Genomic DNA, 17,560 nt, shown 5'->3' with positions numbered 1-17,560 from the left:
AACGTGCAGGCATGTAGATTTTGTCTCCATATTCTGAAGGCAAACTCGTTTAGAAAAGTTGTTTTAAGGACCATGAGGCCAGGTCTACACCAACAGCTTCATCATTAAAATCAAGCTTTCCCTCTGCATCAGGGTGCCAAGGGGTTACTCAGAGTCTCTGAGGGATTTGGCGATTAAAACCCTCCCTCTGTTTTTGAGGAGGTGCATGACATAACTGCTGTTGTCTGGACCCGAGGAGAGAGCATGTGTTCCTGTGATCCCGGGAGAATTGTCTGCACTAACACTGAGTCATGGAGGGTGGAAGCAGGCCCTGGAGAGAAGTAAAAGTCCATTCCTGTTGACTTCACCCTCTCCCGGGAATTTCTTCCTCTGGCGGGTTCTCTGCATAAAAAGCCATAATGATTTTCCCCTAAATTGTTTAGAAACAAATTCTCCAGATAGGCTGCTAAGATACAACTTAAAATCTGTAGAGAACTACTGAATACCTTGGAGAATTTCTGAGTGTAGATGTTTCCCCAGAGTCACAGGAATTACCAGTCTCCTCTAGGGCCACAGTGAAATGCAGACAGCAGGGTTGGTTTGGTCAGTAGCATTTTGAGTTGTGGGACTGAAAATTATCTAGTTTCTTAATGTGTTTCCATTTAAATTGTGGAAAAGCTCTATTATCCAATTAACTTCTCCATAATTATTGTTATAATATTATTATTGTTTGTAAAGTAACTAGTTTGCAGAAATCAGCAGGTAAGATAAGTTACTAAGTTGACTCTCTTTTGGTTCTATTGTAAAAGCAAAGAGGAATAAAAATTTGACATGTCTTCCATTGTTGTAATTAACTTAATAGTGGAAAAATATATTTGTTATGTTTCTGTGTTCATTAATAGTACTGGCCCCTTGGAGAATGTTTAGAAAGCCCATTTACAAACACACCACTAAAAGAAATGGGGTCATAGGGCCTGGCCACTAGGCACATCAGTAAGCCAGGAGCCAAGGAGTAAGCTGGTGATTTGTAGAGTTGTGTTTGGAACAGCCTAGCTCTGATGGGGAACCAAAGCGGGGAAAAGAAATTCTTAATTCTTCTCTGTTTCAACGCCTTTGTGACCCCTTGGGATCTGGGTTCTGTGGCAGAAAGCCGGAGGTAGAGACAAGTATTGTAGGATGGCGGAGTTCTCCACGAGCAGTGTTCCCGTTGCTCTGCGTGCTTTCAGTCCCATCAACATCTCGGGCCAGAGCAGGGAGGGGATGCTGCGGAGGAGCCCACCTAGCCCACTTCACCCTTGGGGGCTGGAAGGGGACTTGGAAATGGGGGGCTTTGTGACTCCTTCTGGGAGGGCCGCCCTCCTTTCCATGTCCCTCTTGGCAGTGCTGCCAACTGCAATATCTGCCGACCACATATAATTTAGAATTTTCTAGTAGCCATATATGAGAAAAGTAAAAAAGCAACAGGTGAAATCAGTTTAATAATCTTTTATTTAACCCCATATATCCGCAACACTATCATTTCAACACATAATCAAGATAAAAATGATTGAGATATTTCACATTCTTTGTATGTACCAAATATTTGAAATCCAGTGTGTATTTTACACTTCTAGCACATTCCAGTTTGCATCAGGCACATTTTAAGTGCCCAGGAGCTGCACGGTGCAGGTGTGGAGGGAGGGGAAGGGAACAGTGTCCTCCAGAACTACTTTGAGGCAAACAGCTGCCTAGAAAGACCCTGCAACTAGGTATAGCCCCCTGCAGAGGCCAGAGGCAGCCCTGATCAGCAAGGAAGGTGAGCAGCAATCCTTAGGGCAATGACCCCAGCATTTCAGGGGAGTCCGCCTGGAGCCTGGGCTCCTGTGAGCTAAGGGACCTTTGGTGCTGCCTGAGGATACTCAGGCTGTGGCCAGGTACACTGAGCTGAAGCCTGAAAGTTAGGGAAAGGGCATCTGGAAAGGCATGACCCCTGCAGGGATTCTCAATGGAGAGACTTTATTAAATCAGTACAACTTGTAGAAAATTCAGTATGAGAAGTAAAAGCCAAAGTAGAGTTGTGAATAAAGCCACTCTAATGCCCAGAGTTAAAGTTACATAGGATGACTAAAAAAACATAAAAGCACATCTTTTTGCTTCTGAGAGAGAAGTAATGCTATTTTAAAACCATATAAAAATAAAAATAGTATGTCCTTATTTCTGGGTGTGGCTGTGCAAATTTAACCACCTTGTCATCTTTCTACCTTCTGTGTACTAAATGACATGGGCCACCTTTGTGATTAGGTTAGATTATCTGCTGGGTTTTTGTTTTTCCAGAAATGCAGTTTAGCTTACGTCTTATCTTTTCAAGAATCCGAGAAAAAGTCATTTAAACAAAAATGACACACGCTAAAAGAGAACTATTTCTCTACTCACACTTCCGACACCAAATGCGTGGTGTTTTTAATTTTTTCCAACACCAACCAATTCTCCAACTCTCAGGTGTCCTGTAATTGAATTGAATTGAGTTCAGATTCCACAGGATTAAGGCCTCAGTCCCACAAGACTGCCCCCACTGCAGACACCAATCACACGTAGTGGGTCCCAGGTTACCCCCACTTCTGTCTGACTTCACTACAAACCTGAAGCTCCCATGACCCCTCCTCGGGTTAGATAATTTGTTATAACAGCTCACAGAACTCAGGAAAACACTTTACTTACCATTACTGGTTTATTATCAAGGGTATAAATGAACAGATGAAAAGGTACATAGGGCGAGGTCCAGAAGGGTGCGGAGCACAGGAGTGTCTGTCCCCTGGCGCTGGAGTGCACCACCTTCCTGGCACACGGATGTGCTCCCCAACCTGGAAGCTCTCCACACCCTGTAGTTTAGGGATTTTTCCTGAGGCTTCATCATGCAGATTAACTCAATCTCCAGCTCCTCTCCCCTCCCTGGGGGATGGGGACGTGGCTGTAAATTACAAGCTTCTAATAATGGTTTGGTCTTTCTGGAGACCAGCTCCCATTCTGAAGCTATCCAGGAGCCCACCAAGAGTCACCTCCGTGGAACAAACGACATCCCTACCACCTCGGATGTTCCAAGGAATTCAGGTGCTCTGTGCCAGATGCTCCTACCACCCCTATCATTCAGGAAATTACAGGAGTTTTAGGAACTCTATGTCGGGGGCAGAGACCAAATATATATTTATGTCGCACATGCTGAAAACCTTCTTTCCTATCAGTTAACCACAAGCTTATACACAATACAGAAAATGTGGGAGCAAGCAAACCATCCTTAAGAGACAAGCTTCTATTGGCTGCAATATATCAGCAGGAACCTACTTGTAACCCTCATCGTGGCTCTGAAGACCTTTATCCCTTTTATTAAACCCTGCACCAATACCTAAAATTCTGCCAGGGATTGTCTAGTTTCAGTGGGGTGAAGCTTTTAAAACCACAATAGACAAATTATTGTAAGAAGTAAATATACTCGTTTAAGGAATTGAAGGTGGAATTTTCATCCAAGATAAAAATGATGGGAGAAGTTAGAGAATCTAAGAGAACAGCAGTTTGAGGAAAGGATAAGGACAACTGGAGGGGAAAGGCACAGCTCATTCTGCAGGTGAAGCTCTCTTTATGAAGGTCGTGGGCCCAGGTGGGCAGAAGTGAGCATTGGGTGGTGTCAATGTTTTGGATTTTGGCCATTTTCATAGGTGTGTGGCCGTATCTTGTTGTTGTTTTAATTTGCAATTTCCTAAGGACAAAAGATCTAAAGTATCTTTTCATGTGCTTACTTACCACCTGTGTATTTTCTTTAGTGAGGTATCTGTCCAGTCTTTAGCCCCTTTGTAACTGGGCTGCTCATCTTCTCACTGTTGAGTTTTAAGAGTTCTCTGTATATTTTGGATAATAGCCCTGAATCAGATGTGTCTTTTGCAAATATTTTCTCCCAGTCTGTGGCTTATCTTCTCAGTCTCTCAACAGTGACTTTTGCAGAACAGTTTTTAATTTTAATGAAGTCCAGCTCACCAGTCATTTCTTTTATAGTTCACAATTTTATCTTCTAGGAGTTTTGCATTTTACAGTTATGTCTGTGATACACTTTGAGTTAATTTTTATGAAGAGTATAAGGTCTATGTCTAGAGTCATTTTTCTGCATGTGGATGTCCAGTTGTTCTGCCACCATTTGCTGAAAAGACATTCTTTCCTCTATTGTATTACCTTTGCTCCTTTGCCAAAGGTCAGTTGACCGTATTTACGTGGGCATGCTTCTGGGCTCTCTATTGTGGTCCATTGACCTAGTTGTTAATTTTTCCACCAAGACCACACTGTCCTGATTACTGTAGCTTTATAGTAAGTCTTGAGGTTGGATAGTGTCAGTCAAACTTTGTTCTTCTCCTTCAATATTGTGTCGGCTATTCCGGGTCTTTTGCCTCTCCATATAACTTTAGAATCAGTTTTTTGACATTTACAAAATAACTTGCTGAGATTTTGATTGGGATTGTGTTGATTCTATAGATCAAGTTGTGAAGAACTGGCACCTTGGAAATGCTGAGTCTTCCTCTCCACGAACATGGAATATCTCTTCAATTATTTAGTTCTTCTCTGATTTCTTTCATCAGAGTTTTTAAAATAAATTTATTTATTTTTGGCTGCGTTGGGTCTTCCTTGCTGCACGTGAGCTTTCTCTAGTTGCAGCAAGCAGGGGCTACTCTTCGTTGCAGTGTGCAGGCTTCTCACTGTGGTGGCTTCTCCTGTTGCGGAGCACAGGCTCTAGGTGCACAGGCTTCAGCAGTTGTGGCGCACGGGCTTAGTTGCTCCGCAGCAAGTGGGGTCTTCCCGGACCAGGGCTTGAACCTGTGTCCCCTGCATTGGGAGGCAGATTCTTAACCACTGTGCCACCAGGGAAGTCCCTGTAGTTTTCCTCATATAGATCTTGTACATATTTTGTTAGATTTATACCTAAGTATTTTAACATAAATGGTATTGTGTTTTTAATTTCAAATTCCACTTGTTCGCTAGTGTTGTATAGGAAAGTGATTGACTTTTATATATTAACCTTGTATCCTGCAACCTTACTATAATTGCTTTTTCTTTTTTTTTTTTTTTGCGGTACGCGGGCCTCTCACTGTTGTGGCCCCTCCCACTGCGGAGCACAGGCTCCGGACGCGCAGGCTCAGCGGCCATGGCTCACAGGCCCAGCCGCTCCGGCATGTGGGATCCTCCCGGACCAGGGCACGAACCCGCGTCCCCTGCATCGGCAGGCGGACTCTCAACCACTGTGCCACCAGGGAAGCCCCTATAATTGCTTTTACATTCCAGGAGTTTTGAGGGCTGATTTTCAGATTTTTAACACAGACAATCATGTCATCTGTGAACAAAGAAAGTTTTATTTCTTCCTTCTCAGCCTGTATAATTTTGATTTCCTTGTCTTCTCACATTAGCTAGAACTTCCAGTATCATGTTGAAAAGCAGTGATGGGAGACATCCTTGCCTTGTTTCTGATCTCAGTGGGAAAGTTTCTAGTTTCTCACCATTAAATACGATGTAAGCTTTAGTTTTTACTGTAGATATTCTTTATCAGTTGTAGATATTCTTTATCTATTCATAGTTTGCTGAAGGTTTTTATCACCTCTGGGTGTTGGATTTTGTCACATGCTTTTTCTGCATCTACTGATATGCTCCTGTGATTTTTCTCCCTTAGCCTGTTGATGTGATGGGTTACATTAATTGACTTTTGAATGTTGAACCAGACTTGCTTACTTAGGTTAAATCCCACTTAGTTGTGGTGTATAATTCTTTTTATACATTATTGGATTTGATTTGCTAATATTTTGTTAAGAATTTTGGCATTTATGTCCATAAGAGATATTGATCTGTAATTTTCATGTAGTTCCTTTGTCTGGTCTTAGTATTAGGGTAATGTTGCCCTCACAGAGTGAGTTAGGAAGTAGTCCCTCTGCTTCTGCATCCTGGAAGACATTGTAAAGAATTGGAATAATTTTTTCCTTACATGTTTGGTAGAATTCACCAGTGAACATACGAGGGACTTAAAAAATATTTTAAATAGCTTTTAAAAAAGTTAAACATTTCATTTTGAGATAATTGTAGATTTATCTGCAATTGTAAGAAACAATACAGAGAGATGCTGTGTACCCTTTATCTAGTTTCCCCTGGTGGTAACATCCTTGCAAAACTTTAGTACAGTATCACAGCCAGGATAGTGACATTGATACAGTCAAGACGCAGAACTCTGTCCCCTCAACAATCCCTCAAGTCACTCTTTTTCCCACCATCTCTCTTCTTTTCCCACCCCCTCCCGAACCCTTGGCAGCTGCTAGCCTGTTCTCCATTTCTTGACTTTTGTCATTTCAAAAATGATATATAGGGACTTCCCTGGCGGTCCAGTGGGTAAGACTCCGCGCTCCCAATGCAGGGGGCCCAGGTTCCATCCCTGGTCGGGGAACTGGATCCCACATGCATGCCGCAACTAAAAGATCCTGCACGCAGCAATGGACAGCCCACACGCTGCAACTTTAAGACCCGGCGCAGCCAAATAAATAAATAACTATATATATTTTTCATTTTAAAAAAGAATGCTACGTAAATGGAGTCATACAGTTTGTAACATTTTAGGATTTTTTTCACTTGGAAGAATTCTCTGGATATTCACCTAGGTTGTCGTGTATCTTAATAATCTCTTATTTTTTACTGCTGAGTAGTAGGTACATGGTGTGGATGACCAGAGTTTAATCCACTGAAGGACATCTGAGCCGTTTCCAGTTTTTGCCTATTACGAATAAACTACTATGAACATTTGTGTGCAGGTTCTTGTGTAAAGGTAGGTTTCCATTTGGCTGGGATGAACGCTCAGGGGTGCAGTTGCTGGTTGGACAGTAGCTACGCGTTTGATGTTTAAAGAAACCACCAAGCTGTTTCCCAGAGCGGCTTCGGCATTTTACATTCTCAGCAGCGATGCATGAGTCATCCACTTTCTCCGCATCCTTGCCAGCATTTGGTGCTCTCACTATCTTTTATTGTAGCCATTCTGATAGGTGTTTAGTGATACCTCATTGTTTTTACTGTGCGTCCGCCAAGTGACTAATAATGTTGAACGTCTCTTCTTGAGCTTTCTTTCATCTCTGTAACCTCTTCGGTGACGTGTCTGTTCATGTATTTTGCCCATTTTAACTCGATTTTTTGTTTTTGTTCAGTTTCGAGGGTTCTGACAGTCCTTGATGGCATATGTGGTTTGCAGATATTTTCTCCCAGTCCCTATTTTGTCTTTTCATGCTCCTTCTTGATGGGAACTGTGTTAAGCCTGTGTATCAGCTTGGAGCGGATGGACCTCTTCACCCTGTTCAGGAGGCAAGCAGGAAACCCAGCGTCTCCGCACCGCGTCACCCTTCACTCCCGAGCTCCCTGGCTGGGCCGCTGCTTCTTGACTTGGAGTCTCCTTGTGCTTGCTTCATATATAATGCCCAGGGCTTTTCATTGTGCTGACAAGAGGGTAAGAGAAAAGTATACCCACTCCTGAAAGTGGAAGTCAGCAAACGTTTTTTCTTAAACTTAGATCAGAGGTGGTCAACCTTTCTGTTTTCTAGAGCTTTCTTCGTTTTTACCTTGGGTAAAACAGGGTAAGATCCAGACTTTAAAATGGACTGCTAGAATCTCTCTCTCTCTTTCTCTCTTTTGCAATGTACTAAAAGCAAAAGTTGTGGGTTGTACGTGAGAAGGTAATCAGCTGTGATTTTTTGTCTTTCTAAGACTTCACCGCCCCGCCCTGGGACCCCCTCAGCCTCCCAGTACCTCTCTCCTCTCCTCTCAAGCATCACTTTCCCCTCCCTCCCGGAAGGGCCTCCCGAGCGCGGCTCTCTCTTCCTCGGCCCGGGCGGCCGCTCAGCAAGCCCCACCGCACTGAGTATGACCCAGCAGCGTGGTTCTGGGCAGGCTGCGGGGCTGGGGCGTAGCCATCAGCGTGTATGACTGCGCCTTCGTGGGATGGATACAGCCACCTCCTCAAGGTAAATGACGCCCACGCTCTCCTCTTCCACCTCTCGGCTGGCCACCTGGGTGGCTCTCAGGACTGTCTGCGAACTCTCCACTTCCTCCGGCGGCCGGTGGACCCTTTTCCTTGAAAATACCGCCATGGCTGGCGACTGAGTTATCCGGCACGGCCGTAGACAGCTCCTACCACGTTCTCTGGAAGTAAAGGGTCTCTTCTGCAGCCTCTCTGAGAATGGCCACCTCGTCCACCACTTTGTTGGCCGGCAAACGGCACTACGGCCGCCCCCGCCCCTCATCTGTGGCTGCGACCACCTCTCCCACGGCAGTTATTCCGAAAAGGAGGAAGAAGCTCGGAGGAGGTGGGTGGCTGAGAGGGGCTGAGATTGCAGAGCCCGATTCTGGAGCGCACGCCTCTGCACTGAGGCAGGGCTGCCTTGGCAGTTCCTACCTCTACTCCCGAGATGTGTGTTGTAAAGCTCTCCTGCCCGCCAGGTGCCATGCTTGAACGCAGAGAGTGGCCCAGGTGCACCTCTGTCCCACCCAGCACGGTTTGTTTCCTGAGGGAGTTACAGCGTGGTGAGGAGACACAGCCGCAGACGGAATGAGAGCGGTGCGCACTCGACTGGGGCAGCACGGCACACACTGGGCCTGCTCACAGCCCTGCGGCGGAGGGCGAGCAGGAAGGCGCCCCTGAGCGGCCGCTGCAGAGTGGGGTCCTGTGGGACATGGAGGAGTTTACCAGGCACCAGGAGGGATGTGTGCAGAGGTCTTGGGTGAGCGAGGCTGGGCCAGGAGCTGCTGGTGGGGGTCTGGTGCTTAGGGCGTAAGGAAGCTACTAGAGTGGGCTGGGGTGGGGACAGGTGTGTCCACGGCCGCCAGAAGGAAGGAGGCAAGGCCAGAGGGAGACCAGGCTGCCGGCTGCGGGCTGGAGTGAGTAAATGAGGCGTGGTCCCTGACCAGCAGCAGTGGCATCAGTGGGGTGCTTGTTCGGAGTCCGGATCCTGCACACCTTGTCCTCCTGAATCAGCACTGTGGGCAGGGCTGGCCACCCGACTTCTGACAAGGCCTCCAGGGACCCTGGGGCCCACCCAAGTCTGGGCGATTTAAAGCAATGTGAAAGAGGAGAAGCGAGGATGGCGAGGGGTAGGGAGTGAAGGACAGGCCCGGGGCCTGTGGAACCCCACGTGTGGTGTTCCTGAACCCTGAGCTGGGATTGGACCAGCCGGGTCTGCCCATGGCATGTGCAGAGGAGGGAAGGATGGCTGGTGGGAGGAGGGAGAGTGGCTGCCAGTGAGTGGCACATGTCATGAGAGCGGGAGCAGGGAGAGGAAGCGGGGGCTGGGGCCCTACCAGCAGGGCTTGGATAACTGACCAGTGTCTACTTCTTCTCGGAAGCCGGCCTTTAGGGGGCGAGTCTCACGCTTGGCTGCGTATTGCAATCTCCTGGGGGAGCACGAAAACACGGCAGGTGCCCAGACTCTGACTGCGGTGGTCTGGGGGCCAACCTGGGCCCCGAGGGGTGAGAGGCACTGCTGGGGGAGAGAGCATGGAAAGATCCCTCCCACTTCCCCATCAGGTCTGCTCTGGTTCGTGCGAAGGGGCCTACAGGCCATCATTTATCTTGATGTCTGGCTTCTCATCCTTGCCTGTTTTCTTTTTGGATTCTGTATGACCTTTTTATTTCTGCTCCAGAGATCACCCCATCTCTGCTATTACTGTCCCCACATGCTGCCTTTAACTCATCGTTGACTTAGCACATAAAATAGTTACGGTTTTTACGATAGTTACTTTCTAACTCAGCCACACGGACTTTAACGCTGTGCGTGCAATCCCCACTTCACCCGTGGCCCCGGCACTGTGGCTGCTTCTCGTTGTCACTTTTCACCTTCACAAGCACCAGACAGTTCTCTCATCTATCACGTTTAGGGTTTCTTTAGGCTTTTCGGTTCCCATCTCCCTAAAACATCAACTCCATGAGGCCAGGGGTTCTGTCTGTTTTGTGGTTTTGTTTGTCTCAGAAACAGACTTACCTTCATAATTACGTCTGACTCAGCATAAGATAACTTTGTTCCCTGGACATGAGTGATGAGAGAAAGTGTCTCAGAGATGCTCTGGATGGTAGAATTTGGGTGTAAAACTTTTCTCTATTACGTGTGACTATAATCAAGCATCATCTTTTAGACACACACTGGTGGCAGTGGCAACAAGACAGACGTGTGGAAGAAAGCGGTAATCACAAGCTGTTGCTGGTCTTTTATTTGCCACTCAAAATTATGACCAAAGGGAAAACATCTTAAACGATAAGAGCACAGCAGCAGGGCAGAGAGGATCGGGCGGGGACTGCACTCATTGCCGTGTGATTATCATAGGCTTTGAGCTTGACTTCGATGCCGAAGAAGAGCCGCGCCGCCCTGGGAGCCTCCTAGGACTGCTCCACACCTTCCGAGGGCACTGCTGCGGGGGGGCCGGGCCAGCGCTCCAGGGCCCCGGCGTCTGCAGAGGGGAGGGCCAAGCTCAAGTGCCCGTCCTCTGCAGAGATGCTCACGGCAGCAAACCCAGGATCAGGCACGTGTCACATTTAACTCTCGTACTTAGCATGCATTTGAAACGGTCAGACTCTAAAAAAGTGTAATTCCTGTTTGGGCACTGAAAATCGATGTCTCCTAATGAAAGAGGTTCCATGTTACAACATCCAAAACAAAACAAACAAACAAAAATCCCGGAAGAGTCCATCTGCCCCTCACTGGAAAAGTCACCAGCAGATTTTCTCCAGCAGAGATTTCCCCAAAGCCTGCACTGGGCTCAAACAGTGGGGATCGGTTACTTGGTCCTGAAGTTTCTAAGTTTTTCTCCCACAGTCCCCCTGCCCATGGATGGTTCTAAGGAAAAGCCACAGGCCTTAAGTCTCCTCCCCTCACTCCTTCCCCGCTCCCCACACCCACCTGAAGTCCCTCAACTAAGGCAGTGGAGCCTGAGAGCAAATGGATCAAAACAGAACCCAAGAATTAGTCTTTGCTCTTCCAACTAGACAACAAAACTGTGATGTGCAGAACCTGACCACCCAAGGTCTCCCTTGGAGCTTCAGTTGGCCCACGTCTCACTGTGTCCCCAGGCCGCCTCCCTGTGGTAAACCCTGAGCCCCTTGCACAGGGGCAGATTTGACCCTCACAGTGGCATGAATGACAGCCCGGAGGCACAGAAATGCTGGGGCTGAATGCTTCACAGAAAGGCCCCCGTCAGCTGTACTAGATCCCGGGATGGAGAGCTGTCGGGGTCACATGCAGCCAGCCCCACTGGAGGCTGCGCAGGGTGAAAGGGCAATCCGGGCCACGGGCTCCCTTCACTCGCCGCGCTCCCAAGATACGGTTTCAGGTGGTCTACGGAGAGCCTGACTGTGTGTAGTAACTAGGCCCCGGAAGGTACAGCCGCTGTTACCATGTCAAGAAATGTGGGTCCAGCAGAGTGAATGAACCAGGCCCCTTTGCAGCTGGTTCCCTTGCCCCCGCCTGTAACCCCACCCACCAGCGTGACTGTCGGTGTGTAGGTGGACCACGGTTCCTTCCCAGGAGAAGTCTGTGGAATCCTTTCTTAACGTGCACAGGCTTCTAAGAGGTGGCATTTTATGTTGGTACTATTTCACATACCTTTGAGCTGCAAGAAAGTCAGAAACTCGACTATCGTGCGCACGACATTGTTCTCCAACAGCCGCCTGTCAACGCTTCCTAGAAACCAGAGGGGATCAGCGTTGACCACCTTGGTGCCTGTCTTAGACCTGGGCACCTGGGGGCATCACCGGCGTGTCCCTCCCTCCCTCTCAGAGCCCGGCTCAGCGCAGTGGAGGCCCTGAGCCCCTGTGGCCGCCCCTGAGCTTACCCTCCGGTTTGCTGCTGCTATTTCTGGCGGCTGACAGATGGGGCCGGGCCAAGCTCAGGCCCTGGCTGTGGGTTAGCGGTGGCAGGAGCCCGATACCCCCCACTGCCCTCTGTGCCCTGAGATTAAAGTCCTCTCACCTGGCCTGGCTTCGTCTTCAGGCTCGAGTTCCCGCTTGCCAGTGAAGCCATGCTTGTCATGAAATGATCTGTGGTTGTCAATGGCATCTGTTTGCAAATCAGAGGAAAGCACCTAGTGTTGCCACTGTAATGAAAGGGCACATGGCTGCTTATAGCCAACACATAACACAATGGACTGTAAAAACAAAGCCAAGGTAGGGAAACCATGGAAGAGGGAGTTGTTCTCCGTGGAACCTGAGGGAGGAACTCGTGCCAGGGCCAGGGTACAGCTCTTCTCCAGGTGCTGGGGCCCCACGGAACAAGAGGGGAGCCTCCAGTCAAGAGGGGGCAGCACGTGGCCAGCAGAGGGCACCGGCCCCAGGGGCGCAGACCTGGTGCAGGGAGAGGGGAGTGCCAAGGGGGCCCTGGGGGGGCTGGAGTTTGAGCTGGATGCCTCCCAGGCAGAGGACAGGGGCTGGAGTCCTGCGTCCCTGAAAACGGGGTCGGGGGGGAACCACAGGATTTGCAGTTCTGATGTAATCAGAATTTTATTTCTCAAAGATCACTGGCTGCTGTGTGGGAGACAGACTGAAGCCGGGGAGAGAGATACAGACAGAGGCAGAAGGAGGAGGGGAGGGAAGGAGGGAGGTTGAGTGTGTGTGTGTGTGTGTGTGTGTGCACGCAGGCGCACACTCTGGGTGGAGTGACACGGGGGAATGGTAATTGCAGTTCCCTGGCGGTCCAGGGGTTAGGACTCCGCGCTTCCACTGCAGGGGCCCAGGTTTGATCCCTGGTCGGGAAATTAAGATCCCACGTGCTGAGCGGCACGGGCAAAAAAACAAAAACAAAAACAAAAGTATTGGAAAGAAAGAATGAGGGCTCTCCATCAAGTGCCCTGGAATGAAGAGAAGGGCCTGATAGGGGCCCTCTCCGGGCTAAAGGAGAAAGTCTGGCTCTCGGTCTCTGGCTACCTGGCCTGGTGGACTGTACCATCTCCAAGCCCAGACAAAAGAAAGCGAATTCATTTTTCCAGAGACAGAGGTCTTGGCATTAAATGTGGAGGAATGATAAGTAACTTGGCGCTTCCAAAGGCCACTGGGCGCAGTCAGGCTCAAACTGTCCTCAGCATTTTTATGTTGCCATTTTCTATGCTGACCTGAGAACAGAAGTCAGGAGCACAGTATGAAGTTGCAAAGAATCCTGACAGACGGCTAGTCCAGACGGACAGCTTCTGGTGATCCAACCTGATAGTGAAAAACGGCTTGTTTTCTAACAGGATTTTTTGGCCGTGCCACAAAGCTTGTGGGATCTTAGCTCCCCGACCAGGGATTGAACCCGGGCCCCAGCAGTGAAAGCGCTGAGTCCTAACCACTGCACTGCCAGGAAATTCCCTAAATCTTCTTGATAAACACATTTTCAGTACGCCAGAGTCACATGGACAAGTATTTCTGTTGAAGGGCTCCTTCTTTCTTTCGGGCCAGTGGCACAGAGACGAGGTGCTTTCTCAGGGGAAGAACTCAGGGCTGCAAAGGGTTCAGGAAAACTCGTGCCCTTTAAATCAGTCTTTACCTCCTGCAGGCAAAGTGACAAGACCAAGTGGGGACCAGCTGCTGCGTTTGATCTGAGACTAAAGAAGCCCAGCAGATCCTGCTTGTGGCCCCATTTAGTTTTTGTCATTTCTGTGCCTGTGTTTCTCAAAGCCCGGCTCTCAGGCACCCTCCAGGTGGTCAGATAGACAACCACCTGCAGTGGGAGAAGAGTCTGTACTTAAACTTGGGGATTAAGAACTAAAAGTAGCTCCCCGGGGTAGTTTAAACGGGGACCATTCTTCCCAACGACTCTGGAAGGATTGGGATATGAGCTATATATGAGTTGTTTGCCTCATTTCCGGCAAGAAAGTAGGAAATAAATAGAGGAGGATTTTTTTTTAAGGTGGATGGATGTCCCCAAATCAACCATGCCTGCAAATTTGAAAGCTATGAGTAGGTAGGAGGTTGGATGGGAAGTGAAAGGTCTCCCCTCACCCCCTCCTTTAGGACAATTAAAATCTGAAGGTGTCACTGCAGACAGAGGAGGTGAAGAGAGCAGAGAGTGGGGGCTGAGTGGGCGAGGGGAGGCCGCAGTGGCCGTAGCCTGCACTGCCCAGAGCCGTGCCCTTCAGCGCTGGAGGCATGGCCTGTCTGCACACACCCACTCCCCCGTTGCCCGCCACCTTCTGCGCCCACTTAGGAATTCCGCAGCAGCGAGCTGGTCTCTGAGCCCCAGGCTCGGTGTGCTTCCCTGTAAATGCAGCAGTCGAACAGGGGGTCTCTGAAGGCCCCAGCTGCCCTGGACTCACTGGATTCTCTGCATCGTGAATGTAATCAAACTACTCCCACCGAGTCCAGACGATGTCACATCAAGGACGAGACACCGAGTGTCAGTCACCCTGCAGGACGGCTCCAGGGACAGACTTGGAGCAGGACGAGAACCTTCTGCATTTAGTTTTGGGGTGAGCACGTTTTGGCTTCTCCAGGTCACCTGCGAATTCCTATCCCAGGCTTAGGCTCACGGAAGATGGAGATAAGGCTGGGGTGCTCTGTGAAGCCAAAGAGTGGATGGGAACGTTTAGGGAGACACAGAGGGACCCAAGAGAGGGCCCAGAACAGAGCCCCAAGGGATGTCTGCCTTCCAAGACGGTCACCTGGGAAAGCCTGAGCAAAGTCCGACGCTAGGAATCCCATGGGGTGCAGGGCAGGAGAGCCAGAGGAAGGAGAAGCTTCCGGAGGTATCAGGCCTGGGCCAATGTGCCGAGCAGTTGGGACTGGACAGGCCGAGGAACGGGGGTAAAGAGGGGGAAGGGTGCAGAGAAGGCAGGAGGGGGCCCTGAGGGTTTGCCAAGCTGCAGGCTGTAGGATGGGTCAGGGTTCAAGAAAGAGCGAGGTGCCCCAAGGCTGGGGGTGGGGGGACAAATGGGGAGGAGACTGAGAATTGGGACATCCCGGGGGCTGCCTTTCAGGGAATCAGTTAAACCTACAGAGAAACCATCCTGCCTCAGAGTCTCATGGAAGACTCCCCTGTTTCCCTTTATCAAACTCAAACTGGAATATCAAGGTATCAGAACGATGACTGGCCACCCGCATATTTCAGAAACAGCAGGATAAGCACAAGCGCCACAGCCAGCACTAGAAGGGCAGCTTCGGCGTCGGGAGGCCACGCACCCGCATCACTTACGTGGTCCAAGAAGGTAGCCAGCACTGTTCAGGGTCCAGCCTCTCTTCTCCTTCACCTTAAATGGGAGAAGGGGGTTCAGATGGCAAGAATCTTGCCTGGTACCGGCTGCGATGGCTCAAAGAAGCCCCAAAGGCCGCTTCTGCTTGTATAACCCACCATGGCAGCTTGTGAAGTTCTTTACTTCAAATAATCACAGAACTTAAATTACAAACACACTTTAGTTACTCTTTCATATTCTAAGCCAAGAGTTGCAAACTGTTAAAGCAAGAGCTTTAAATGAAATTAGAAGGACATTAAGTGAAATTCGCTCAGACCTTCCGGGCGCGACACAGGACTTACAATAACGCATGTACTTTTGGAAGCTGCAAGAAATTCCAGATTTGCAGATAAGCTATATTTGACATGAAAATAGGACTACTTGCTTTATCAAATACTTCCTTTTGCGCCGCAGACCACAGACTCAGAGCGCACCCACTCGCTTTTAAGGGATGCTGAGAGCACCTGTTGATAACACCAGCTCGCACACGGTGTACTGACGCTCTACTGAACTGGATGGAATGAGATTTGCTTCTCACTCGTCCGAGGCGCTAACCTCAAGTACAGCAGTGTCCATGTTTAGTGGTCGATAGCCAGGGGCTGTTTACACACTGGGAGAGGCGAGGTGCCAGGAGGAAAGGAGGGAGCCTCTGAGCGGAAACCGCCGCCCTCCGCCCAGCCCCCTCTGGTCTGCTCGCAGGAGCCGGGCCCCTCCCTGCGCAGCTCCCCGCGGCAGGGACCCCCCACCCCCGCCCGCCCGGAGGTAGAATTGATGGCACAAGGCACCCACCCTCCCCCGAGTCTGGTTCTGATGCGGTTGCCCCCCTTTGCAGAGAAGGGGACCCGCTTGGGGAGCGTTTGCTCCCCAGCCTACACTTACCGGCGACCCGAGCCCCCGGGTGGCTGAAAGGGCCGCAGCGAGGAGCAGCGAGGCGAGCAGGAGGGCGCAGCCTCTGGGCATCTGCAAGGGAAGGCGGGCGGTGGGGGACGGCGCGGGGAGGCCGGTCTCGGTCCCCAGGGCTCACGTCGGGCGGAGGCTCGGACCCCGCCACCCCCACCCTGCGGGTGCGGGAAGGGCGGCCAGGAGCCGAGGTGCCGAGGACCGAGCCTGGGCAAGGGGCAGAGGCGCCGCGCCGGCCCCAGGGAAGGTCCACCCTCAGGTAGGCGCTCCGGAGAGGGGACGGCGGAGAAAGGGAGTCCGCCTCCCGCTGGGGTCCCCTGGGGCGCGGTACCTTGAGCGGCGGGGCCCGGGGGATCTGCAGGTCCTGGGGCGTCAGCGGGATGTCGGCGGGGCCGCGCGTCCGTCGAGTCGGGTCGAGTAGGGTAGGGCAGGGCAGGGGGCTCTCAACGCATGGCGCGGCCTCGGGGACACGGAGGCGGGAAGCTCAGGGCGGCCGGGCTCCCTCGACGTGTCAGCGCCCGGAGCCGCCGCCACCGCGATTTATGCGGCGCGTCCGGGGCCGCTCCGCCGCGTCACGGGCTCGGTTCCCGCCCCCCGCGCCCTCGCCGGACCGAGTGGGCGGGAGGGACCGGAACTCGGTTCCCAAGGGGCGCTCGGAGCGCCTGCGGGAGGGCGGGGACGGCGGAGAGACCCCCACACCCCGCGCGAGAGCCCCCCGACCCGGCTGTTAGCGGCCCCGGGGCAGCGACGGCACCGCGTCGCGTGCCGCCAGCGGGCCCTCCGCAGCCAGAGACCCTCAATCCAAGCTGGGCGGGTCGCTGGGTCCTGGGCCCCCGGGGCACCCCCCTCGCACGCTTTTGCAGCGGCTGGATGGCGGATTCAGTCTCAGAGCCATCCATGGGGGGAGGACGGGAGGCCAAAGCTCGCCCAGCTTCCCTGCCTCCCGGTCGGTGCCCAGTGGTCCTCGGGGGCCCAGACCCCGTCTTGTTTTTCTAAAATAGGGCAACTCAGCTAGGGGGGCACTTAGGCTTTCAGTTCCTGGGGGCTGACTGGCTCCCCCGCCTCAGAGCTGTGGGCCCTCCTTACGTCCCTCAGGGGCTGCTGGGCCAGAAGGGGTCCCTGCAGACGTTCCCTTCATGGAACAAATGTGGGTCCTCTAAGTTGACATGGTCTGTCACCAAGACACCACCCGGGGGGACACCCACTGTCGCTGCTTCTCCCTCAGTCTGGGTGAGGGGATTCTGTACAAATCCTGGGTGTGGCCTGTGACCCTAACCAGGGAGAGTTAGGTGGGCACCAGAAGCCTGCAGACCCAGCAAGGCAGAAGCGAGGAGAGATGCTGTGACTTCCCAGGGCCAGCAGAGGCATTTAGACAAAGGAGGATGGCACCCCGGATAGCAGGCCCCTGCTTCCCAGCACAGGCTGCGCTGAGACATACGGCCAGCGTTATTATGGGCTC

The 17,560-nt window shown here is 51.2% G+C and overlaps 1 protein-coding gene across 1 annotated transcript; it reads right to left on the bottom strand.

The window, feature by feature from the left end:
- Window positions 1-10,384: 10,384 nt before the first annotated feature.
- On the bottom strand, window positions 10,385-16,617 carry GAL (galanin and GMAP prepropeptide). Its single transcript, XM_065882861.1, has 6 exons — window positions 16,433-16,617; window positions 16,081-16,161; window positions 15,165-15,219; window positions 11,973-12,059; window positions 11,607-11,684; window positions 10,385-10,455 (listed from the first exon to the last, which is right to left on the bottom strand). Exons 2-6 carry the CDS (start codon window positions 16,159-16,161, stop codon window positions 10,385-10,387), a joined length of 372 nt encoding a protein of 123 aa, XP_065738933.1. The 5' UTR covers window positions 16,433-16,617.
- Between the last annotated feature and the right edge of the window lie 943 nt (window positions 16,618-17,560).

Source organism: Phocoena phocoena, chromosome 8, assembly GCF_963924675.1.
Source record: "Phocoena phocoena chromosome 8, mPhoPho1.1, whole genome shotgun sequence".
NCBI classification, from domain to species: domain Eukaryota; kingdom Metazoa; phylum Chordata; class Mammalia; order Artiodactyla; family Phocoenidae; genus Phocoena; species Phocoena phocoena.
This window is presented reverse-complemented; position numbering and strand designations above follow the sequence as displayed.

Excerpts from the sequence above, each read along its gene's own strand:
- GAL (XM_065882861.1), bottom strand. The coding sequence starts at position 16,161 with ATGCCCAGAGGCTGCGCCCTCCTGCTCGCCTCGCTGCTCCTCGCTGCG. Across the intron at positions 11,685-11,972 it reads TGAAGACGAAGCCAGGCCAG|GAAGCGTTGACAGGCGGCTG; the intron begins GTGAGAGGACTT and ends TCTGGTTTCTAG. Across the intron at positions 10,456-11,606 it reads GACTTTCTTGCAGCTCAAAG|ACGCCGGGGCCCTGGAGCGC; the intron begins GTATGTGAAATA and ends TCCCCTCTGCAG.